The sequence below is a fragment of the Mustela lutreola genome, chromosome 10 (assembly GCF_030435805.1).
Source record: "Mustela lutreola isolate mMusLut2 chromosome 10, mMusLut2.pri, whole genome shotgun sequence".
Classification (NCBI taxonomy): Eukaryota; Metazoa; Chordata; class Mammalia; order Carnivora; family Mustelidae; genus Mustela; species Mustela lutreola.
The window spans coordinates 79,836,306-79,861,540 of record NC_081299.1 but is presented as its reverse complement, the minus strand read 5'-3'; the positions used below and the strand labels follow the sequence as shown (position 1 = coordinate 79,861,540).

General features: G+C 37.4%; 1 protein-coding gene across 1 annotated transcript; it reads left to right on the top strand.

Moving 5' to 3' along the window:
• The first annotated feature begins 1,677 nt into the window (after positions 1-1,677).
• Positions 1,678-23,263, top strand: GCLM (glutamate-cysteine ligase modifier subunit). The gene is made up of 7 exons (XM_059135710.1): positions 1,678-2,185; positions 7,197-7,262; positions 8,566-8,650; positions 12,644-12,703; positions 13,794-13,996; positions 15,132-15,246; positions 18,841-23,263. The coding sequence occupies exons 1-7, from the start codon at positions 2,060-2,062 to the stop codon at positions 19,008-19,010; spliced, it is 825 nt and encodes a 274-aa protein (XP_058991693.1). The 5' UTR covers positions 1,678-2,059; the 3' UTR covers positions 19,011-23,263.
• Positions 23,264-25,235: the final 1,972 nt, after the last annotated feature.

The following is a 25,235-nucleotide window of genomic DNA, read 5'->3' as shown; positions in this document are numbered from 1 at the left end:
TAAATTGTAGCGTGCAAGAGTAAGGAGATTGAAGATAAAGGATCTAGGTTTTGATTGGGGCCCCAACACTTACTAATAGTGAGATTTTCAATAAGTTATTTATCTGAGTTGCTAAGAAGAGTAAATGAGTTTATATAATGTAAACTTTAAAACTGTAAACAGAAGGCTGCTGTGATTTCATGTCATGAATTTGCCAATGTTGTGAGAAATGGACTGTAAGGGGGAAAGAGTGGAAGCATTACTAATAGGAGCTCTCACTTACTGAACCTTTGACATTAGCCAAATACTCTACCAAGGGCTTTTAGTAAGCTGATTCCTCACTTCTACTCAGTGTGGTACATAATATATCAGGGGGAAATATGGCACCTGGCTGTAGGTCAAAATGGTCAATTATCAGCAATTTCATATGGTTTAAACTATCATCTGGCCCAGATTCGAGAAAGGGAAACAGAGAGACTAAGTGACCTAAGTTAAAATAGCCAGTACCTGGTAAAGACAGGTTTGCAAGCCAAACAGCTTTATGTCTGTGACCGATAGGCTATATACATTCCCAGAAAGAAATCAGGTCTAATAGTTTAGGAGGAACAACCTCTAAATTTTAATCAAGAATTATTTCCATGGGGGGGGAAAGAATTATTTCTGTGGTATTAGAGAATATACAAGGAGTCAAAATGTGATGCCACAGGAAATTCAACATAAGGATCAAATGTTTATATTAATTAAAATACCCCATGCTTGTTCCTGCTTCTTGGCATTACCCTTCTCTTCAAAGAATTTTTACCTTCATTCAGCCAACAAATATTTACTCAAAATCAGGCTCGGTCTCTAACCACCTACAAGAAGGAGCTTCTTTTCCACTTCACCCCGAATTCTTACCAACTGGAATTTATCCTGTAATAGAATTTTACCTTTTAATAGACCTGATTTCTTTTAACAAAGGTAAAAGTTTCTTGGGGAAAGCTCAATAAATGTTCAATTTGAGAGTCTATCACGTCTACCATACATGAAAATTAATAGGAGGAAAGAATCACAACCATGTCTAGGGGAATGGCTGGTAAAATCCCTGATCTCACCGGATGCAGTGTTCTCTTTCATCTGAACTCATCTGGAAACTGCCCTAAGATACTCTTTCATATGCTTAGGCCTTATCTTTGGAACTGGAGTTTTAGCTTCCCGAAGGCAAAGATTAAGTCTTACTCGTGGACTTCACACCCTGTCCAGCAAATCGTGTAAGTCATTAGGCCTGTAATGAATGAACATGAAGAAAAACGCGCAGCTCCCGGGGAAAGACCGTGAGAAAGAAAATGAACTAAGAGGGTAAAACAAGCAATGAAGCGGCACTTTGCCTTAACACCCGCTTTTGAGAACAAAACCCAGCTAACATTTCCAAGCCTTGGTAGGGGATTTCGCTGTCTTTTTAAAGAGGTGTGGAAGGAAATCACCAGCGCGACCGCCCATTGGCTGGGAGGCGAGATCGCGAGCGCCGCGGGCGAAGCTAGGCGGAGGGGGCACAGGCCGGCGCGCCGTCTTCTGACCGGCAGGGGGAGCCCTGCCGAGCGCCGAGCGCCGAGCGCCGAGCGCCGCGTCCCGCGCCGCCCCGCCCCGCGCGCCTCGCGCTCGCGCCGCCGCGCGCCCTCCACCCGGCGCCACGCCCGCCACAGGCCAAGGGCCGGTCACCCGCGGGCGGGCGTGGGTCCCGCTGCTCTCTCGGCGCCCCGCCCCGCCCGGCCCCGCCGTGGGACGGGTAACGGTTACCAAGCACTTTCTCAGGCGCGATTTCTGCTTAGTCATTGTCTTCCAGGAAACGGTCCCTTCAGTTGGGAGTCAACTCTAGGGCGGCCGCCGCAGTAGCAGCAGCAGCCGCCGCCGCGGCCAGCGCGTCCTTCCCTTCCGCCACCGTCCGGCCTCCCTCGGTCCCGAGCGCAGGCCGAGGTCCCGCCGCGTGGGGCGGCCAGCCTCGCGCTCGGCTCTCCGGCCTCGGGCACCGCGTCCTGCGGGGCGGCCTCCTTCCTCGCCTGCGGCCCCGTCGCCGCCTGGCCCGCCTCCGTCGGCCGCTGCCATGGGCACGGACAGCCGCGCGGCCGGGGCGCTGCTGGCGCGGGCCCGTACCCTGCACCTGCAGACGGGGAACCTGCTCAACTGGGGTCGCCTGCGGAAGAAGTGCCCGTCCACGCACAGCGAGGAGGTGAGAGACGCGGGGCTCCCGGGGCAGGCCGCGGGCCGGGCGGCTCCCAGAGGGAAGCAGCGCCCGGCGGGGAAGGCGGGCGGGCTCCGGGCGCCGGGTGAGGCGCGCTCCTGGGCTCCGCCGGCGCGGGGAGGCTGGGGCCGCCGGGGTTGCGACGTCGCCTCCAAACCTATAGTGGGGCCCGCGTGCCTTAAAATGCTTGGCAGGTGCAAATTCATCCCGAGGGACGCGTCCTTCGTGCTCCCGGCCGACGGCCGAACTCGCCAACGTACTGGACCCCTCTTCGTTGCGAGGGCCAGGGGGGTGCAGAGAGGACCAGCACCTCCCTCCCGGCCTCTCCCCCTCCTTCCCCCCACACCGCGACAGGTGAAGACGTAGGGTTCAGAGGTTCGCTTTTCTAGGATTCAGGTGAAGGTAGTAGTAATAATCCACTTCGCTTTGAGGCCGTTGGCAGTAGTCACTCTGTTGCTACGAGATAAAGGACTTAATTCGACTTTGGAATAAGGTATGCATTTTTCTTGCTGCAATTTAATCTTCCTCGCCGTATTTGCCTGAAGACTCATCGCTAGTTTAAGGTGGCAGAGACGAATCTGGAATTCTACCTGTGCTACATATTCGGGCCGCAGCGGCTCCTTCCTGAGCGGAGAGTCAGAATGCCCAGTGAACTGGGGAGGCATACCGCTGGTATGGGACGGTGTCGGTGCTGAAAAATAACCGTGAATAAAAGCAAACCTTTAATTTAGGAGCTGTGTGACTTTGGGAAAGTTACCTTCTCTGAATCTGTTTACATAACTTCGAAGTTGGATAATGGTAGTCTTCATCAACTCACTGTGAGGATTAAAAGAGGTAAGCTAGGACAACGCTCACCATGGAAGCATTTATCTCCCTTTTTACCAAGATTTTATCTGTTTATTTGATAGAGCACACGTAGGCAGAGCAGCAAGCAGAGGGAGAGGGAGAAGCAAGTTCCTCGCTGAGCAGAGAGCCCAATGGTGGGGCTGGATCTCAGGGCTCTAGAATCATGACCCTAGCTGAAGGCAGACACTTAACCGACTGAGCCACCCAGGCACCCCTTTTTATCAAGATTTTAAACAAATCTTGATTAAAAGAAAAATGTCCTATGCCATATTATAGTATCAGCTGTATTCATAGGCAGTTTGGGCTCTTTTATATAAGATGTTGGTGATATACTATGCAGCAGCCCATGGCATCCCTCTGAGTATGCTCTGGGCCTGTGGCCACCCATCAGATGAGAACTCTTGGTCCTAACTTGAATAAGAACCAAACTCTGTACCATTATTGGTGACCAGGTTCCATCCCTCTCAGTCTGTATACCTTTTTTGTTTAAACCGCCCCCACTTTGACTATTTCTCCCCCCCAAAAGTATTTCTAGATTTAGTTCTGTTCTTTCAATTTCCTCCCAGAGATCCTGGTTCAATATACCATTTTCCATATATACTGACTACTGGGTGAAATTTTTGCTCTCTTGTTTCACTACAGCAAGCTTTAAAGTAGTGGCCTTAGAAATGTTTTGACTTTCACAAAGCCAGTAAGAAATTTTACCTTACAATCTAGTTCATAGTCCATAAGGACAGAAAGTAGGATGAGTGGTTGCCTTGGGCCGGAGTAAGAAGGGGTGGGTAGTGATTGCTAGTGGACACATGGACATGTTCTAAAATTGGATAGTGGTGATGGCTGCACAGCTCTGTAAAACTCTTCACAAACCCTTTAGAAAACATGGAATTGTACACTTAAAATAAGTGAATTTTGTGTGTAAATTATACTTCAATAAAGTGCTAAATCTATCTAAAAGGTTTTATGGATGTATTAACCTTTAGTATATACAGTGTATTCTGCCTTTTTTAACCCTATTTTAATTTTTTAAAACTATTTTTTTTTATTTTTTTATTTTTTAAAATATTTTATTTATTTATTTGACAGACAGAGATCACAAGTAGGCCGAGAGGCAGGCAGAGAGAGAGAAGGAAACAGGCTCCCCGCTGAGCAGAGAGCCTGATGTGGGGCTCGATCCCAGGACCCTGGGATCATGACCTGAGCCGAAAGCAGAGGCTTTAACCCACTGAGCCACCCAGGCGCCCCTAAAAACTATTTCTTAAGGTAGTGAGTCACACTCCACCGTTTGAAAAACATTGTTCAAAGGACTAAATCTAGTTTGGTTTTTTCGGGGGGAGGTGCTACATAAGAGGGACAAAATCAGATAGACAACATTTGAGGAAAACTTGAAGATAGGGCAGCATATTGTAGGAAAAAAGACAGTTTAGTAAGGAGAGACATTTTTTTTCCATGTAAAAAAAACAAAACTTTATAACAGACAGAGCTCCAAATTGGGATATGCTACTTGAAACAGTTCAGCCTTGTGGAATAAAGAAACTGAATAAATCACTCATTAAGAAAATCTAAACATTGAGTAGAGAGTTAGATTAGGTTTCCTAAAAGATCTCTCTTAGTTCTAATGTGTATTTTTTAAAATTCCATTATCTTTATTTAAAGATATTTTTTTCTATTTGTTTTTTATTTGACAGAGATCATAAGTAGGCAGAGAGGCTGGCAGAGAGAGAGGAGGGAAGCAGACTCCCTGCAGAGCAGAGAGCCCGGATTTTTTTTTTTTTTTCACTAAGAACTTTATGAAATCAAATCTTGTTTTTTAAATGAGCCATTATAGAACTGTTTTGCTGAGTTCTTTAAGAGTATTTGGGCAGGTGAATCATAAAATATATTTAAAATTCTTATAAGGGGCGCCTGGGTGGCTCAGTGGGTTAAGCCGCTGCCTTTGGCTCAGGTCATGATCTCAGGGTCCTGGGATCGAGTCCCACATCGGGCTCTCTGCTCGGCGGGGGGCCTGCTTCCCTTCCTCTCTCTCTGTGATCTCTTCCCTTCCCCTCTCCTACTGTGATCTCTCTCTGTCAAATAAATAAATAAAATCTTTAAAAAAAAAATAAAATTCTTATAAGGTTCCAAATCTTATGATATCCTACATTATGATGATATTTACTTCAGTGATCCTATGCATATTTGATAAAAATGAAGAGAACAAAATACAAAGTTAATGATATGTCAATATAGATAATAAAAGATTAGAAATAATTATGTTTGTGATACAACCAATGAATTTCTCATCATAACATTGTTTTGTGATTTGTCCTGACATTTTGCCCAATCCAAGATTAATTAAATGATTTCAAGAGGGGGCTGAATACTCTGAAAATGTACTTACCTTCCTGAATTGAGCTTTTTATCAGGAAAGCCTTAAGTATGCAAGTAAGCCACCCTTCCAGAGGAAAATTCTTAAAATTCTACCAAATTTGAGCCAAATTATTCCTGATAGAATTGTTAACTTCTAGTCCTGCTGCCCCATCTTTTACCATTTTTGAAAAGAATATTGACTTGTAATTCTGTCTGAAATAATTATCAACTAATTATTTAGTATCTTAAATTTAGTTATAAATACATTTCCCATGAAGATAGAGACATTGTAGATTGAATTCATGTGGGTTAATATGGATGGAACATACCGTTTTTGTTTTGGTTTATAAAGTGTAATGTAGATGACTGAGCTCTCAAACTGATAAACCACTTATCCCTTGTAATTATCTGTACTAAGATAAAAGCAGTAGAGTGCTGTGTCAGTTTTTATCACCAGAAATCATAGATCAGTGAGTTCAGAAGTTTAGTCTTTGTTATTGCTACAAGGAAAGTGCTTTTGCAGTTACTCATTTATTTTTTTCATTGATTGACCACAGAATGCAAAGCACCTTGTCCTCGATGTTCATAAAGTAGTGATTTCACATTGTTCCTGTTGCCCATTAGCGGTCATAAATCAGTTTGGTGAGCCATAGAACAGCATGTTTTCTTTTTCTCTAATTAATAGAATAGAAGCCATCAGAGTGCCTCACGTGCAATGAACATAATGTTTTGTAAATTTTTTGTTCTGTTATATGTATTTAGGTCCTTACTCTCTATATGAATGTATGTAGGTCTTAACTTTGGTGCTTTATCAGACAAGTCTGAAATACACTGTCATAAGAAATGAAAGATGCATGAACAATTCAATGGATTTACAACATACTATAATGTTAGTGTAAATAAGTTTGTACAAGAAAACACTGAAGACCAGTTGGAGGTACACGTGTTAGGAAATGATACATGGACTGACATTATGCAAGTTGACTTACGTAAGATAGGACTGTGGTGGTTGTCAGACGTTACATGCTGATTTCTTGGGATGCTTGTTAAAATGCAAGTTCTGCTGCCCTTAGAGTAATTCAGCAGTCTCGGATGGGGCTCAGGAACTGGAATTTTTAATGAACACATCAGGTGAATAATGGAGTTCTTCTGGCCACACTTAGAGTCATTTATTTGTCTTTAAGGATTCTCTCATAGTGGTTAATATTAATTTTAGTCAGGCTCCCTGAGCTTGAATTCATGTTCCTCTATTTATAAACTTTATTCTTGAAAAATTTCGTTTCATTGTGAATGCTTTTATGTCTCAAAGCCTTATTTAAACTTTCATTGGGGGGCGCCTGGGTGGCTCAGTGGGTTAAGCCGGTGCCTTCGGCTCGGGTCGTGATCTCAGAGTCCTGGGATCGAGTCCCACATCGGGCTCTCTGCTGAGAGCCTGCTTCCCTCTCTCTCTCTCTCTGCCTGCCTCTCCATCTACTTGTGATTTCTCTCTGTCAAATAAATAAATAAAATCTTTAAAAAAAAAATAATAAAAAAATAAAAAATAAAAAATAAACTTTCATTGGTACAAAGACACTTTAAAAATAGATTACTGTTTTACTTCAACATTTGAAGGTTAAGATGAAAACAGTTATAAACTTGTCCTTGTTGAAGAAAATGTAAACCTTACAGAACTAAAATTTTGGTTTTTATGGTTTTTCCTATTCACATCTTTTTCAACTAATTTATCAAATTAGTATAGTCTTGCTGTAGAAGTACAGCAGAGTGTATAGAGTTTGATTAATGGTTTCAAAATGCATTCCTTTTACAGCTTCGAGATTGTATCCAAAAGACCTTGAATGAGTGGAGTTCCCAAATCAGCCCTGATTTGGTCAGGGTAAGTAAAATGTGAATGAAGAAATTATGTAGGTCAAAAGGAAAATGCAGTAAGCAGGAAATTAATTTCCCCAATTTTGATGGGGAAATCAAACAGGCAATTAGCACAAAATTCCCTGTAGCTGATTTACTGAGATGGCTGTCTGACCCAGTATGCTTAAGCATAAAACATAAAATCCAGGATGTGTCACCAACTCTGCAACTAGACTAGATACCAGGATTCTCTGTGCTTAATTCCCATCACACTTTCTTCACTGTGTTCCAGTTTATATTTGGTCTAATAAAGAAATGACTATTTAACAGTTTTGGTTGTTAAATTGCTTTGGTAGAGTATCATAATAATATAGTGACTAGAAATAATTTTTTAATGTCAGTTTTGAGGGAAACACTGGTTATTTCATTAAGTGTTAATAAATGACTTATCATAAATGTTAATATACAGACCACCTGTCTGCAAACCATTCTTTGGAATCCAGCTGAGCCAAAGGCTCATAACAAATTACGCTGGCTACTTTAAAACTATGGACGAGGGTATGTGCTGGAAGGAGTTGTTGCTGTGGGCATTCTGCAAGTGTAAACTCTATCTATAGCAGCTAGGCAGATGTTGATTAATGTCTTCTATCAGTCTCTGTTTCTCTGAAATGACCATTTGCCTCTATTTATGCAAGACTGACAAACACTTACTAAGTCCTTGATATGTGCCAGGCATTGTAATGTGCTCAAGAATTATGGGAAAGTCCTCACTGTTTACTTTGTTTCAATCTTGTAAATGTGAGTTAATATAGTTCTGATTTATATGTACTATCATCTTAACATTGTCCTCATAAATTATTAATTATAATGCATTGGAATTGCCTTTACTTTTTTATTGCGCTCAGAAAAAAGTATTGGTTTAAAATGTTTGTGATTAATATAGGAAGCTTTTAACATGTCTTTATGCAGAGTGGGTAAATATTTATTATTTTTCATTGCTTTCATATTTTAAGTAAAATTATATACTGTGTTAGTAGTTCTAACTCCTCACATGCTGCCCCCCCCCACCATTTGTTTGGGTTTTTTTGATCCTGCATTCCTTTGAGCACCTGATCAAAATGAGATCCTCTTCCCCAGAAAATAGACACACACAGAGCATTTTACCTTTGTTTCAGGGCTTTACAAACCTTATGAAGCCCATCCAGACATCAGGTAAAGAACCCTGTTATCTTATGGGTTCCCTGTTTCTAAAGGGCATTATGGACAATAGAAAACATATAGCTAATTAAAAACATTAATTTTATATTTATTGTAAACATTGTTTATTATAGGAATTTCCAGATGTCTTGGAATGTACCGTATCTCATGCAGTAGAAAAGATAAATCCTGATGAAAGAGAAGAAATGAAAGTTTCTGGTAAATCCAGCCTTTACAACTTATTTTCTTATGCAGTGGAAATGATAGTGAGGTTTTGTCAGGCAGGGAGGAAAAGCCTTTCTTTGCTTCTGGTAAAGAGTGACTCAGTCACTAAGTGTGAGAAATATAAAGATTCTTTTTTAAAAACATTTTATTTATTTATTTGAGATAGATAGCAAGTGAGTGAGGGAGAGAGAGAAAGAGAGCGCGCGAGTGCGCACAAGTGGGGAGAAGTGGGAGAAGCAGACTCTGCTGAACAGGGAGCCTGACATGGTGCTTGATCCCAGGACCCTGGGGGCATGACCTGAGCTGAAGGCAGACACTTAGCCAACTGAGCCACCCAGGCGCCCTTATATATTCTTTTTTAAACATAATGGAAACTCCCAAGAGAAAGTTATAGGAGGTCAGTTTTGGCTCCTTAAGTGGAGTCAGAAGAGGACTTCACCTTCCTGTTCTTCATCATGGTCCCATTAATTTATATGTCAGACTTCAGGAAAACTAAGGTGGAGGAAATGGAAAGAATAAAGGGAAGGCTTGTAAGAGCAGTGTCTGTCCAAAGCAAGCATAGGCCCTCCCTTCCTGGTCGAAAACTGCTGAGCAATGGCTGAAGTTGCCTGGAAGTATAGACGGAATTCTGGGCAACAAGTCGCATGAAGAGAAATAAAATCCATGTTATACCCATTCAACAAATGTATTGAGGAATTATTTATGAGAGACCATGCTAAGCTCAAGGAATGAAAAAAATGAAGAGATGAGCTGTTCTTGCCCTCAGCTTACAGTCAGCATAGAATAGTCATAAAAGCTTAAACTTAACTAGATTGAAATTCTTTGGTATGCAGATTACTGACTGGTATAATCTTGGGCTAACAAGTTATGTGACCTCTCTGAGCCTCATTTTCTCATCTGTAAAATAGGGATGCGTCTGTTTCACAGGATTCTTTGTAAATTAGATAAAATTTTTTAAAAATGCACTTAGCACAGTGCTTAGCAAAAAGTTAAATGCTAAGTAGCTGTTAACTTACTACCATTTGTAGTTTCGTGTTGGTTATTATTTTTGATTAGCGTGGACATGTAAGATGAGATAGGGCATTGTTTTTTTGACTCCATAATTACCATTTATTGGGTCTTGTTTTATACCAGGCACCATACTTAGTGCATTTTGGTTACATTTCTTCACATGATTCTCAAAATAATTCTACAAGGTAGAATTATCCCCATTGCACAAGAGATGTTAAATAACTTGAAAGTTGTCATATAACCAGTAAGTGGTTGAACCAGGAATCCATCCAGGTATGCCTGACTCCAAAACCCATTTCTTTCTATTACTTTCACATTGCTTTTTGTGTTGGAAAGGAACTAAAAGCAACCTCTTCTCTGTGGTTGATTGCAGTTCCTCATGGTTTAGATCCATCTTGAAGCTCTTACGGGTTGTTCTCCATTCTTAGAAGGCTTGAAATTTTTTATATTATCAAAATTCTCCCCATATGAAGAGCTTTCCTTTCTCTACCAAGAATGCCTCTCATTTCAGAGAAAGGAGACCATTTCTAATGGCACAAATTCGTGGCAAGAGGGATAGTGGTAGGGAGGGTTTCATGGAATATAATTATTGGAGCTATGGGTGAATTAAAGTGGTTAAGATTGGGGCGCGTGGGTGGCTCAGTGGGTTGGAACCTCTGCCTTCGGCTCGGCTCGGGTCGTGGTCCCAGGGTCCTGGGGGTTCTCTGCTCAGTGGGGAGCCTGCTTCCTCCCCTCTCTCTCTCTCTCTCTCTGCCTGCCTCACTGCCTACTTATGATCTCTGTCAAGTAAATGGATGGACTCTTTTAAAAAAGAGTCATTTTAAAGTGGTGAAGATTGACTCTCACCTGGTTGGTAGGGGAGTGGTGATGACTTTTAAATAGAGAAATCCAGTGAGGAAAACAATGCTTTAAGAAGATTATCTAGCATTAGAAAGGAAAGGACAAATAAATGTACAAGGTAAATTTGTTATATTTATTGAATACATATTTACACTGTATACAATTTACATATAGATATTTCTTTAGTCCCCTTTTCTCTCCATTCCCTTTTCTGATTTTCTCTACTACTACTCTACCTATTTGTCTACTGAGTAAATTTAGAATTTGAACAGTGAATTTACATAAAGTAAATCTATATAAATAAATTTGAGTTTGAATCAAGTTAAAGCTTCAATTTTAATAGAAAACTACTCTGCTTTCCTGGTAACCAAAGAAATGCCAATTAATGCAGTCCTGGATAAGTATATATTATACATACTAAATTGGCAAAAACTATATTTTTGATAGTGTCGTACGTTGGTAGGAGAGCATTTTTTTTTTTTTAAGATTTTATTTATTTATTTGACAGAGATCACAAGTAGGCAGAGAGGCCAGCAGAGAAAGAGGAAGGGAAGCAGGCTCCCTGCTGAGCAGAGAGCCCAATGCCGGGCTCCATCCCAGGACCCTGGAATCATGACCTGAGCTGAAGGCAGAGGCTTTAACCCACTGAGCCACCCAGGCGCCCCAAGAGAGCAATTCTTAAGTTTTAATTAAGTTTAGTGGCTAGTTAAAGTTAAGTTTTTAGTTAAGTTTTAGTTGGCTAGTAAACTGGTACAAATCCTTTTATATAAAAGTAGGAAGTAAGTAAAATAGAGCAAAATTCAGGATACCTGGGTGGCTCAGTCAATTTTGGCTCAGGTCCTGATCTCAGAGTCCTAGGATTGGGCCTACATCCTGCCATGCTCAGTGAGGAATCTGCATCTCCTCCAGGTCATGCTCGCTCTCTCTCTCTCTCTCTCTTTCTCTCAAATAAATAAATAAAATCTTTAACAACAACAACAAAATCCACAAAGAAGAGCATACCTTTTGACTCATACACATTTCTGACAGTTTGCCCTTGGGAAATGCTTCAGCAGAAAGTTGAACAAAGTAACAAGATGTTTATTTTAGCATTGTATGTGATTTAAAAAAAACTGGAACTAATGTAAATGTTCAAAAAGTAGGAAATTATTTGAATTATACCTTATCAAAATTATAGAATAATGTTTAACTGTTAAAAATTAGTATGTAAAATTATTCATTAAAAATAGAGTAAACAAAAACCTAAAGAGTGACTGCATTCAGTGATGAGACAGTTGGCAATTTTTTTGTAGTCTATCTTTCTACTCTTGGGTTTTTCTCATTTCTGGTTTTTCCCCATTTTTTAAAATTTAAGTTCAATTAATTAACATATAATGTATTGCTAGTTTTGGAGGTAGAGTTCAATTGAGTCATCAGTCTTATATAAGTAAGACCCAGGGCTCCTTACATCACTTACCCTTCCTAAAGCCCATTGCCCAGTTACCACATTCCCCAACTCCCCTCCGCTCAGTTTTTCTCATTTCTAGAGTGAATATATATTACTACTATGATTTAAAAAAAAAAAATTCAAAAGAACTAAAAACTTCATAAAGTTGTAAAAAAATATAAATGTAAACTAAATAGAAGTAGAATAAATGTTATACCCTGCCCCATATGACCAAAAGCTAGAAGCTAATGTCTAAACATTAAAATGACTATATTAGGAAGGTGGGATTGTGAGGTTTTCTTTTTGTTTTTCTTCACATTACAAGCAATTTTAGCATAGCCTTTTATTTTAGTTTATTGGAGAATGTATATAATATGTTCCATTTCCAATAATATTTAATTCATAAAAATGTACGTTTTGAGTAATTTGTATATTTGTATATTAGACCTGCCTTCTAATGAATGGAAAATTAGTATTTGCTTTTTTGTTTTGACAAATGGATATTTTTTGGCAATTGGCATGTAATTTAAAAATCACAATGGAAAGGTACTTTCATATCTTAAAATGAAAACCATAAAATTATGTGACTAGGAAAGAAAAGATAATTCATTCAGGATTCTCTGTCAACTTAGTGTTGTGGGCAGTGTTGATACTGTCTAGTAAAATGTTACCAAAATGTAGTAATCAGTTTTGGTTTTTTTGTTACCCAGCAAAACTCTTCATTGTAGGATCAAACTCTTCATCATCAATGAGAAATGCAGTTGACATGGGTAAGCAAAAACTTTAACTTTTTACCTCCATAACTTTTTTTTTTTTTTAAGATTTTATTTATTTGACAGAGAGGGAGACAGCAGGAGAGGGAGCACAAGCAGGGGGAGTGGGAGAGGGAGAAGCAGGCTCCCTGCTAAGCAGGGAGGTGTATTAGTTATATCTTGTGTTCAGGACCAGGTGAAAAAGAAGATGAGCTCATTCCAACTTTACTTTTTAAAGTTCTAGCCTAATTTCTTAAGACTTCTGTCAGATCATATGGACTTGTAGGTTCATATTTTGATATATATGAGGAGCATAAAAGATGTAACGTAATTGTTAACTATATGTTTGGAGATGAAGTTCTCCTTAACCATATTTCTTAGCCCTTATAGTACTATAGATAAAACCCCATGACCTACCATCGCCACAGTAGTAAAGCAAACATTCTCATCTTTGTTTACTTGGTTAGATTATTGTGATATTACAACTCAACGTTTTTTCTTTTAAAACATTCTTCCAGTATTATAGGTGTTAAACACTTAAATAATTAGCTCTTTACTGTAACTATGGAATAAAAATAATCATTTAAAATAAACCCTTTAAATTATTTTTACAGAAATTAAATTATCTACCTCTATAAATTTAGATTAGGACCATAAATTTAGTTTTTCAGTCTCAAAGCTATTGTTTGCCATGACTATCAGTTACAGAATAGGAGGTCAGAATTCTTGTGATCATCCATAAAAGATACTATTAGAACTGGAGAAGAAAATTTGAAGATAAAAAAGTTACCAAAAAATTCTTGGGGCCTAGGAAACAAGGAGATTGTTCCCTTTAGAAGGACTGTCAGAGCTGTGAGTCCCTAGGAAGGAAGCAGGTCAAAGAAACTGATCGGTCTGCCACACAGACCAAGTAGATGAACAGGGATTTGTAATTTTTTAAGGGATGGCAGAGTTCCAAATGGTAGGTAAATTATGAAATTGAATGAAATAATCCAAATAAGAAAACCAGTGAACTTTACAGACAAAATTTAGTGGGATACATGAGAGACATTAGAAATACTTGTTTTCATTATGTAGCAAATATTTATCCTATTTTCCTTCACATCAGCCTGTTCAGTTCTTGGAGTCGCACAGCTGGATTCTGTGATCATTGCTTCACCTCCTATTGAAGATGGAGTTAATCTCTCCTTGGAGCATTTGCAGCCTTACTGGGAAGAATTAGAAAACTTGGTTCAGAGCAAAAAGATTATTGCGATAGGTACCTCCGATCTAGACAAAACTCAGTTGGAACAGCTGTATCAGTGGGCACAGGTAAAGCACAGCTGGATCACAAGTGCTCTGGGAGGGGCCTGTCCTTTAGTCTTTGCTTCACACTGTTCAGTGTTGTGCTGGACACTCATGGGGGGCTATTCTAAATGCAGTTTGGCAAGCTTTATCTAAAGCACTGGCCTTTTTCATCTCAAATGTATATTTAATTGACCTTAGTATTAATCTCATTTAAAAGGAGTGAAAAAAACACTAGAAAATGTTTGCTGAAGTGTTTATAGCCAAAATGAATTCAGACTATTTCCTTCAGTTTTACTTTTGTTATAAAAATACTATATTTTTCCCTAGATATGGTTAGGTCTTGGTTCTGATTTCTTAGGTGAGGGAATATCACATGGAACAAATAATTTGCTCTTATTTGAAAGTGTAAAAGACTTTTGGTTCATAGAATTCAATAAGGAATAGGCGTCACAAATTAATCACTACCACCCTCTGGCCTCTAATAATGTACAATATTATTTAGGGAAGGTGCTTACCAGTATTTTACCTTTACTCTTTGTATTTTTCTTTATTCCTTTTACTTGATCCCCAGCCTTCTCTTTGCAGAGCTTTCAGTTTCTTATAGACGGGAAGACCTTAGAGAAAGTATTGTCCCTCTCCCTTTAATTTAGTGAGAGCCAGAATATGGCTAAGATTCCACTAGAGAGACTTGGGTGATCTGGAATGTATCTGTAAATTAACTAGAGCAGCTATTAGAAATTATCTAATTCTTTTTCAAAATGGGCCTGATTTATAACCGTATTTTATACTTTAATGCTAAAGGTTCTTATCATTTCTATTTGATCCTTTACCTTTAAGGCCTGTTCCCTCATTAGCTGGAATCATCACTTAGAACCATGTTTGTTTCTGAGGCAAATGTATTTGATTGCAGGAAAAGTGTTTCTAAGAGTATAGCACTCTATTGGCCTTCCCCCGCCTCCTAGAGCTTTCCTTTCCCTGTTACCACTAACATGAGTTTTAAAAGCATATATTAATAAGTATATTCATATAACAATGTTTTATAAATTTTAAGCACTATAAAATGGAGTCTTTCATATTTTCTAGAATTGTGTTCTTTCATTGCTTTCCACTTTTTGTAGTACTTAATTTAGTGCAATGTCATGATTCTTTTTGCTTCTAGGTAAAACCAAATAGTAACCAAGTTAATCTTGCCTCCTGCTGTGTGATGCCACCTGACTTGACTGCATTTGCTAAACAATTTGACATACAGCTATTGACGCATAACGATCCGAAAGGTAATACTGAGATTTTCATCTATTCATTGGTCATGAGCTTTTATCTTACAAGAAGCTACTTGTTAAAATTTAATTTTTAATTTTGTACAATAAGTGTTACCTAGAACTTGTCTTCATAGTTAGTCCAAAATATATGTACATTTAGTTTCAGAAAACTTTGGTCTATCAATGAGAAAATTGAAGAGATCATTTTCTGAACATCCAGTCTGTTGAAGTTTATAAATACTGTGATACACAAAAAAGACCTTGTAAGATATTCTAAATAGTATCATATAAAATCTTGTGTAGTACAGCAAAAATTGTACCAAACAGCCACTTAGTTAAAGAGGGCAAATATTTGAAAGAGAGGCAGATAAAATTTAATTTGAAATTAAAGCATCTTAGGATAGGTAATTGATTAGGTATTTTATTAGTCATTACTCTCAAGACCTGTATGTTTGGTACTAGTCAGAAACACTATTTGATTAATGAGAATGGCTTATCTGCCTTCTATAGTGTGTTTTATCAACATTTTACAGGATAAGTAGGAAAGCTAGGAAGAGAATGTTTTACATTTTATACTTATTTATTTAGCAGTCTGCCCCATTCTCATTTTTTCACTGTTTTGTAGGAAGAGGAAGAGTTTTAATAGTTTTTGCCCCTCAGATGTTAGGCATCATGCTAAATGCCTTAGAGGGATAACCTGTAATCCTCACAACAGCTGAAACTACTGTTGAGGAAGTAAGAGCCTCAGAATTTAAGAAACTAGCCAAGGTCACCCAGCTGGCATGGGGCAAAGTTTAAACTTGGACTTGGTTCTGGCTGAATTGGGACCTTTCCCCCTATATTGTACTATCTTTTTGATTTGAGACATTAGCATTGTAGTATTTCAGTATGAAAACCTTACTTTCTTATTCGTTTCCATTTAATTGATACCAGAATAGGAGATAATGACTTTTGCCTCTCCCTTCATTAATTATTTTCATAAGTAATTTGAAAAAAAAAAGTCATTGTAGTGAAAATTTAACAAAGAATTTCTATGCCTAATTATTCTGAAACATAAACCATTTAATTTCCAACTCTCTGTATGTTGGCAGATACCATATCATTTATCTGTTTACTTTTGGAGGGGGCTGGCAGAGGCTCTTCCAATAGTCATTATTATCAACAGCTGGTGGATGCGCCTGCATCCCCTTCTAGCTCCACTTGAAAAAAATCCTTTCCTTTTTCTAGTAGGAAAGGAAATAGGAAAAGACTAAGGTGTCTGGTATTTTATTTCATTGGTATCTAGATATTAGCTTGAGAGTATGTGCTAATGCATTGTTGTTATTACAAAATATATTGCATATACATATGAGAAGAGAGGTTTAATCCTTTTTGGTATGTTTTTGCCTTAATGACATAACTTGACATTTGAATGTCTTCCTATTTTAATCCTAAACCCTTTGATTAGAATTTATAGGGTGATCCTGCTTATACCATTAATGAATCCATGAAGCAGTTCTTTTTCTTAAAAGATTTATGGTGTTTATTGATTCTAAAGAGCTCATATAGTTAATTTAAAAGTATGTAGTTAAGTTGATGAAGAGCATAGCTCTTATATGTCACGTTTTATTTTTTAAGCAATTAATTTGTAAAACATTTAACTCTACTTGTCATCTAAAAAGGAGTTATGTTTATAAGTCCCCTTTAAAGCCAATCAGCTATGCTAAAATTACCCTATTCTTCAGAAAGTGCTTATTTTCCATTACTCTTTGTCCTAGAAGTTGTGGTAACAGTTTAACTACAGTAAGGATGAAATTGTGAAGTAGGTGATCCTGACTCAGAACCTTCACCCTCCCCCCATTCCCATTAAATCTGATCTGCCTTATGCCTTATTCCCTCCAGGTCCTGTTCTCTGTCAGATAGACTGATAAATTCATGTTCATGTTACTTTTCCAAAGAGATGCTTGCCTTCCACTTATGAAAGCTGCCATTTACTGGCTGCATGACCTTGGGCAAGTTATCTAACCTCTCTGCCTCAGTTGCCCCCTGGAAAAGGAGAGAATGTTATCTAGTAGGGTTAATATGTAGATTAAAGGAGCTAATACATGTAAAATACTCAGAAAAGTGCCTGGCACATGATAATAGCTAACATTTACTAACAGTTTACTATTGATGTTACTCAAATATCACAGCAGTTCTTTTGGGTCTGGCAGGTCCTTTAGCACTCCCAAACCATATTGTATCGATGGTCACTTAGTTTCTGTCTGGGTTGTGGGTTCTGACCTGGTAGAATCTTTCCGTATTACTTGATTGATTTAACAGACATTGGGTACCTACAGTGTTTCATTATTCAAAGTACTAGGGCTATAAGGACCAAGACAGATAAATTCCAACCCTCATGCAATTTATATTTTGATGGGAGGGGATGGACAATAAGGTAAATATTAAATGTGAGAAATGGTGGTAAGTGCTATGGAGAAAAATTGGCTGAGGGAGAAAAAGAGTGCCCAGCTTAGGGGTTGTTTTATATAGGGCAAATCAGGCCTCTCTGCTAAGGAGACATTAATCAGACCTGCAGGAAGGGTGAAAGCCCTGTGAGAATCTGGAAGAAGAGTGTTCAGGGAAGCGGGAGCAGCTGATTCAAAGGCCCCGAAGTGTGAGTGTGCTTGAGGATTTCAGGGTACAGGTATGAGGCCAGTGTGGCTGGAGAAGAGGCACTGAACAGGGGAGTAGTACATTGGAGCATGAGTCAAGGGCTTGGACATCAATGTGGAATTAGAAAATAATTATCTCATCAAAGCGATGAAAGTAAAAAGATAACCATTGCCAAAGAGTTTTTGAATGATTGCTGGTACTCATGAGGATATGGTAAGATGGGGACTCTAACATTATCAACTACTAGTAGAAGTATCTTTTTGGAAAGCAATTGGCAATATACTGTTTATCAAGCCTTCAAAATGTACTTGTACTTTGACTTTGTCATTCCATAGCCAGGCATGCATTTTAAAGATGTCCAGCGTAGCATTTTATTAACAAAATACTATGAAAAACCTAAATTTTCTCGTCAATAATGAGGAAATGTATAAATTATGATATCTATGTAATGTAGTATCTGGATAATTATTAAAAATGATGCTTCCACAGACTATTTAATTACATGGGAAGATTCATAATAAAAGTTGAAAAGATAAGTAAATTAGGTTGTAACTACAGCATGACTTTCGTTTTTTGAGATATGGAAAGGTACAGAAAGAATGTTGGAAGGATATACATGGCAATGGAAGTAATCTGTCTCTGGTTCCTTTTTCTCCTATGTATGTACTCTCCTGTATTTTCACTGAATCTACATTAGAATTGCTTGAAAGTCTTAAAAAAAAAAAAAAAAAAAAGCAGGCTCCACTCACCAGAGGTTGTGAATCGAATAGGTGGAATAGAAGTGTAGGGACTTTCTGAAGAACTGCCTGGATCTTCTTGATATTCCGGTTTAGATTCATAGCATACATGAAGGAAAAGCATATTTTATATATGATTTTGAATTGTTTCTTTGGTTGTATTTAAATGCTTACCTACATGGTAAAGTGCTGTTATTTCCCAACTTAACACTTCGCGTTTTTACTTGTTTGTTTTAAGAACTGCTTTCTGAAGCCAGTTTCCAAGAAGCTCTTCAGGAAAGCATCCCTGACATCCAGGCGCAGGAGTGGGTGCCATTGTGGCTACTGCGGTACTCTGTCATTGTTAAAAGCAGAGGAATTATCAAATCCAAAGGCTACATTTTACAAGCTAAAAGAAGGGGTTCTTAACTAAGACTTAGGATCGTAACCTACTGACTTATATTTCCTTGAATATAAGATAAAATTGAGATGTATAAAAATCAGTTACTGCTTGTAAATGGTGTCATGGAGGCTGATATTCTTCAGTTATATTTGACAATGTGTTATCTGTCAAGTTTTGAATACTTTTCTTGCCTCCATATCAGTTTACTCATGTGTTTTCATTAAACTATCATTTTCTAATTGAAATTGCCTATAAAGAAAATACTTGCAATATATTTTTCCTTTATTTTTATGACTAATAGAAATCAAGAAAAATTGTTGTTAGATATATTTTGGGCTTAGGTATCAGAGTAATGTATATACATATTTTTTATTTCCAAAAATTAATTAATGGCTTCTTATTCTATAGAGTAAGCAATTTAATTACAATTATAAAAACTTAAATACTGGAAGATATTTTTTCTGTTATTGATAAGATGATTATATCCCAGAGTAGCTGGAGTGGCTTGGTTCTACTAGTAGGGTAGGTAAAATTCATTTCTTCAATACATGAATGAAAACTTAAACTTAACTGTCCTATCTGTAGTTTACCTATAATGATTTAACTTCTATTGTTGTGCCATATTTTCCTTGCTGTTATTTCCAAGACAAACCAAAGTAAATCTGAAAAAGACTAGAAGCTTTTAAATTATTATTTGGGGGTTTTATAAAAGCAACTGTCATCATCTCCAGATTCTTTTTAATACTTGATCCCTCCTTAATGTTTTGCTGTTCATTCAAGAATACTCAGTAAGTATTGAGTGTTTATCTAATGTGCTGGGCACTGTGGGCTCTGGGGAGAAGGGGGGTCACAGAGAGTCAGAATCAGTTGAGTAAAATATGTAACATTTGCTCCTCACTAATAACTGACTCGGAGGGACCAACAGCCAGAAAGGAGTGAAAAAAATCTTTAACTCAAGGGCAACATTGTCTATTGAGACAACTTTTTTTGAGACATGGTCTTAACTATATTAAAAAGCAAAATGATATAATCAAAACTTTTAAACTAGGAGTGTTATAGATTGTTTATTATAATTCTGCATTAGTTTAAGAACCAGAAAATAGCAAATAAATAAGGTGTGGCCTTTGATATAGACTACAGGTCTCCCTAGTTCTGTAAATTTGTATCTGTAACCCAAATAGTTAGAAAAGTTCTTCAAAAACTTCTTGTATGTCAATCAGTACTTTTAAACCGGGTGTCTTAATACATGGTTTATTTTAAAAAAAAAAAAAAAAAAAAGTACCATAGGGCGCCTGGTGGCTCAGTCAGTTTAGCATCTTCCTTTTGCTCAGGCCATGATCCCGGGGTCCTGAGAGTGAACCCTTCATCAGGCTCCCTACTCAGCAGTGAGTCTGCTTCTCTCTCTGCCCCTACCTCCTGCTTATGCTCTCTCTCACTCTCTCTCATGAATAAATAATAAAATCTTTAAAAAATAAACTAATATATAAAACTAATTTTTCCCAAGTTTTTTCAACTTAAAAGGAAAGTGTTCCATATTCAAAATAAATACACTAGGGGCACCTGGATGGTGCAGTTGGTTAAGTGCTGGAGTCTTAGTTTGGCTCAGGTCACGATCTCAGGGTCATGAGATCAAGCCCCACATAGGGCTCTGACTCTCAGTGCCAGAATCTGCTTGGGATTCTCCCTTTCCCTCTCCCTTTGCCCCAGTGCATGTGGGTGTGCGTGTGGCAGGTGGGGGGCTCTCTCTCCCTCTCTCAAATAAATAGATCTTTTTAAAAAAAAAAAAAAAAAAAAAAGTGAATACACCAGACTTTTCCTATCCTAAATAAGGTTTTGTAGTTTACTGTTTGGATAATTTGATCATTAAAATTATAACATGAATTCAGCTGACTTACTTGCTATAGAATTCATTTATATATAGCCTTATATAGCCTTTATATTAATTGTATGTAATGTTATTGAATGTATATAGTTAACTTTTTTATTTGGAAATGTGCAACATTTTTTCATACAACCTAAGTGTTTAAACAAATGCTCATTTTAACTTAAGCCTAAACAGTGAATTGGTCAAGATACTTTAAGAGGGAACTTTATGTCACATTTATTCCTTTTTAAAACCCTAGACTTATAAAAATGGGCTGTTCAAAGGGTTATTTTGAAAATGAAAAAAAAACAACTTATGTTACTAATTGGTCCATATCTCTCTTCTCTTGACAAAGGAACAAGATTATAGATTCATTTTGTGAAGGAGATCATGTGTGTATGGAATTTTAAAATGAGTTTTTTGTATGTTTTGTTTCTGTACCTTTAATTTCTGTTATTGAATAACCATTTTTTAAAAAATGATTTTTCAAGACTTGACAAATTTCCAAGCTGGTGTTCACATCTTTTTTTTTTTTTTTTTTTTGTAAACTATCAGAATATAGTGAATGCCTTTCAAATATTTGAGGACTTAATGTTTAAAAAGCCATAAAATAAAGAACAGTAATACTACCAAATAATCGCTTAAAGCTGAAAGCTAAGTTATCAATAGTGTATATATAACAGATATGTCTTCTGGGGAGAGGTGTATCCAGTGACTCAAGGTAGAAAGAATTTATATAATTGGGTTTTTTTCCAGTAAACATGAAAAGAAGCTACAGTCTATTACATTTCCAAAATACACTGGAGCCTTACATTAACACAATGTACTGTAACTTAGAATTTGTTCTGTAATGAGTCTATCTTATATTCTCATTCAAGAAACTGTAGTCACCAGAAGGACCAAGATGTCTTATAAGATATGTTCACATGGTGTAAATTTTGTAGACTATGTTGTGCCAGTATGCTAGAAGAGTATCCATTTAGAGATAGCCAGTGCTAGGTTGGATCACAAATAGCTAATAATTTTTCTGTTCTCAAAGAAGATCTTTTAAACAGCTATGTGTGGAATGGGAAATAAAGTTACTCTATTTTGAATGAATGATCAAACTTCTCCTTACCAGAGTCAACTAGTAACTCAGTTTTCAGTAATAGAAGGTCTAAGGTTCATTTAATTACATCTCATTTTTGAACAAATTTTCTTCCAACTTTTCCACCCAGCATTTTCGGTATTGGGGAAGTGAAATGATCAACAGCTCATCTCTCTGCTAATTGTACATTTAGGGAAATTTAATGAGAATTTCAACCATTTGTTTTCATAATCAAATATACCAACTTATGATTCTGAACATATTTTTATAAAAGTAACTTCCTAATATACCGGAACTTGTACCTATCATTTCCCCATAAATATGTTGTTGATGGGATATGTCCTATTTTTGAAAACTGTGTAACATAACTTTTGTTAATATTTTTTATAGTTTTCAGAATTAGAAGTACACTTAGGACAGGAAAATGTTTTCATTAGATAATTCTACTTTTATGTGTCTATAATGGTGTATTATAAATTACAGGCAAAATATACAGCATTAATAAATATTTATAATAGTCTTTAATTTCACCTATATTTTGAGTATTATGAATTACTTAATTAAAATAAAGTGTATATTGTTTGAGTTGTTTGAATAGTTGAAAGCATCCTGGAGTATTATATTGATTTTGACCTATTTGAATTCAAATTGAGTATGATTTGAAAATAAATTATGAATAATTTTTAAATATCCAAGCCATAAAGCTCTTCATGCATTCATTCAAAGATTTATCAAAAGCTTACTATATGCCAGCAACTGTAAGATATTGGCAGACAGACACAAATAATAAAGAACCTCTGTCTTCAAGGAGCATATGGTATATGTGGTAGAGGGAGAGAGATCTGTACATGAACAGGAGCAGTAGAAGCCATCTGTTAATGATCAAAGTGGGGAAAAGGGATTGGGGGCATATAGAAGGAAGTGGGGCTAGGGAATGTCTACTGCTAGGAGGCTCCCCTTGGAAAAAAATTAGCCTTAGAGTAGGATGAGACAATGAGTGGATATTCTGACAGAGACCTTTGTTTGCCTTGTTTGTAAATAGGCTTTTACTGAATATGGACAATTTATATGTAAACTTTAGAAATTCAGTGAAAACACTTTCTTAAAGAGCTTGCCCTATGGATAGAAAAGTACCACTTCTGTTGAGACAAGAGTGAGTAAGGTTGGAAACGTAATATTTTACCTTAAACAAAAAAAAAGAGAGGCTAAAACCGATCCAAATCCCCCAAATAGACTATGGCTGTTATAGTCTCACTACCAGAAAAGCCAAACAAAACTTTAATATGTGTCTCTCAACAGTAAATAAATGTATAAAATGTCATACAAGATTTTTATGTGTGTTGGTCCATTATTTTAAGAGGTTCATGTTTTACAATATCCATTACTTTGACTCAGCTCTGTTTTTCTTGTTTCTCTCCTCACTGTTGATTGTTACATCCTACCTACTCCATTTAAGTTTTCTTTTTTCTTAAGTGTGTCATTAGTAATTCTTTCACTGAAGGTCTTTGGCACAGTAAGCTTTCTGGGTCCTGTTTGCCTGAAAATGTCTTCATTTTGTTCTCAATCTTAAATGATCATTTGACATTGTCGAATTCTAAGTTTCCAAATACTTTGCCTGAGCAATTTGAAGGTAATATTCTATTGATTTCCAGCATATATACTCCTCCTGATGAAACTCTCAATTTCCTTCCCTAGATGGAAATGTCTTTTTTCTTTTTAGTTGAAAATATCTTCTTTGATGTGTATGAGATTAGAACAAAGCAGGAAAATTAAAACTGGCTGCAAAGCTTTTATTTATTTTTTTTTTTAAGATTTTATTTATTTATTTGACACAGAGAGACAGCAAGAGAAGGAACACAAGCAGGGGGATTGGGAGAGGGAGAGGCAGGCTTTCCACCAAGCAGCAAACCGGATGCGGGCCTCAATCCCAGGACTCTGGGCTCATGACGTGAGCCGAAGGCAGACGCTTAACGACTGAACCACCCAGGCATCCCATGCAAAGCTTTTTGATAAAAAACCATAAAAAGAAAACACTGATAACTGGATTTAATAAAAATTTAAATCATCTGGCCCTCAAAAGACACTTAAGAAAGTGAAAATATGGGGCGCCTGGGTGGCTCAGTCAGTTGAGTGGCTGCCTTTGGCTTGGGTCATGATCCCAGGATCCTGAGATCGAGCCCTCCATGGGCTCCCTGCTCAGTGGGGAGCCTGTGCCTCCCTTTCCCTCTGCCTGCCACTCTGCCTCCCTGTGTTTTCTCTCTACCCATCTGTCAAATAAATAAAATCTTTAAAAAAAAAAAAAAGTCCTTCCTTTAAAAAAATAAAGTGAAAATATAAGCCACAGATTGGTAAAAAAATAATAATAATAATACATATTTCTGATGAAAATTAAGGCATAATCAATTTTTTAAATTGCACTTCAAAGGCACTGTCAAGAAAGTGAAGAGATACCCCTACAGAATAAGAGAAAATATTTGTAAATTGTGTCTATAATAGTCTTGTATTCAGATTGCATAAAGAACTCTTATAACTTCTTAATAGGACAACCCAATAAAAAAATAGGCAAAAGATTAGAACAGATTTTTCTCCAACGAAAACTTGAATAGCCAATGAAACATTAAAAGTGTTTAACACCATTATCAGGGAAATGCAATTTAAAACCACAAGGAAACCACTGGAATACAAAATAGCTACAATTTTAAAAGACTGACAGCAAGTGTTGACAAGTATGTGGAGCAAGCAGGACTCTCATATTGCTGGTGAGGATGTAAAATGGTATGACAACTATGGAAAATACCTTAGCATTTCTTACAAAATCCAATATTCACTTATATGACCAAGCAATTATTCTCCTAGGTATTTACTCAAGAGAAAAATACTTGTCCAAAAAGGACATATATAAATGTATACAGCACTTTATTCATAGTAGCTGAACACTGGAACCCATCCAAATGCTATTAACAGTGGAATGGATAAATTATAATCATACAATGGATAATAAGCAATAAAAATTATATACAGTAACAGATGAATCTCAGACACATGCTGAGTAAAAGAAGCTAGACATGAAGGAGCAGACAAAATTATTTGATAATGACATTTATTGCTGTTTCTGTGTACCTTATGGTGTCACAAAAGGTTGCAGTCAAAGTGTCTGCTGGGACTACAGTCTCACCTATAAGCTTGACTGAGGTTGGTTTACTTCCAAGCTCGCTCATATAGTTGTTGGCTGGACTGAATTCCTTTTTGGCTATAGGCCAAGAGGCCTCCCTCATTTCCTAGACACATGGCCCTCCATAG

Excerpts from the sequence above, each read along its gene's own strand:
- GCLM (XM_059135710.1), top strand. The coding sequence starts at position 2,060 with ATGGGCACGGACAGCCGCGCGGCCGGGGCGCTGCTGGCGCGGGCCCGT. Across the intron at positions 2,186-7,196 it reads CGTCCACGCACAGCGAGGAG|CTTCGAGATTGTATCCAAAA; the intron begins GTGAGAGACGCG and ends TTCCTTTTACAG. Across the intron at positions 12,704-13,793 it reads GAGAAATGCAGTTGACATGG|CCTGTTCAGTTCTTGGAGTC; the intron begins GTAAGCAAAAAC and ends CCTTCACATCAG.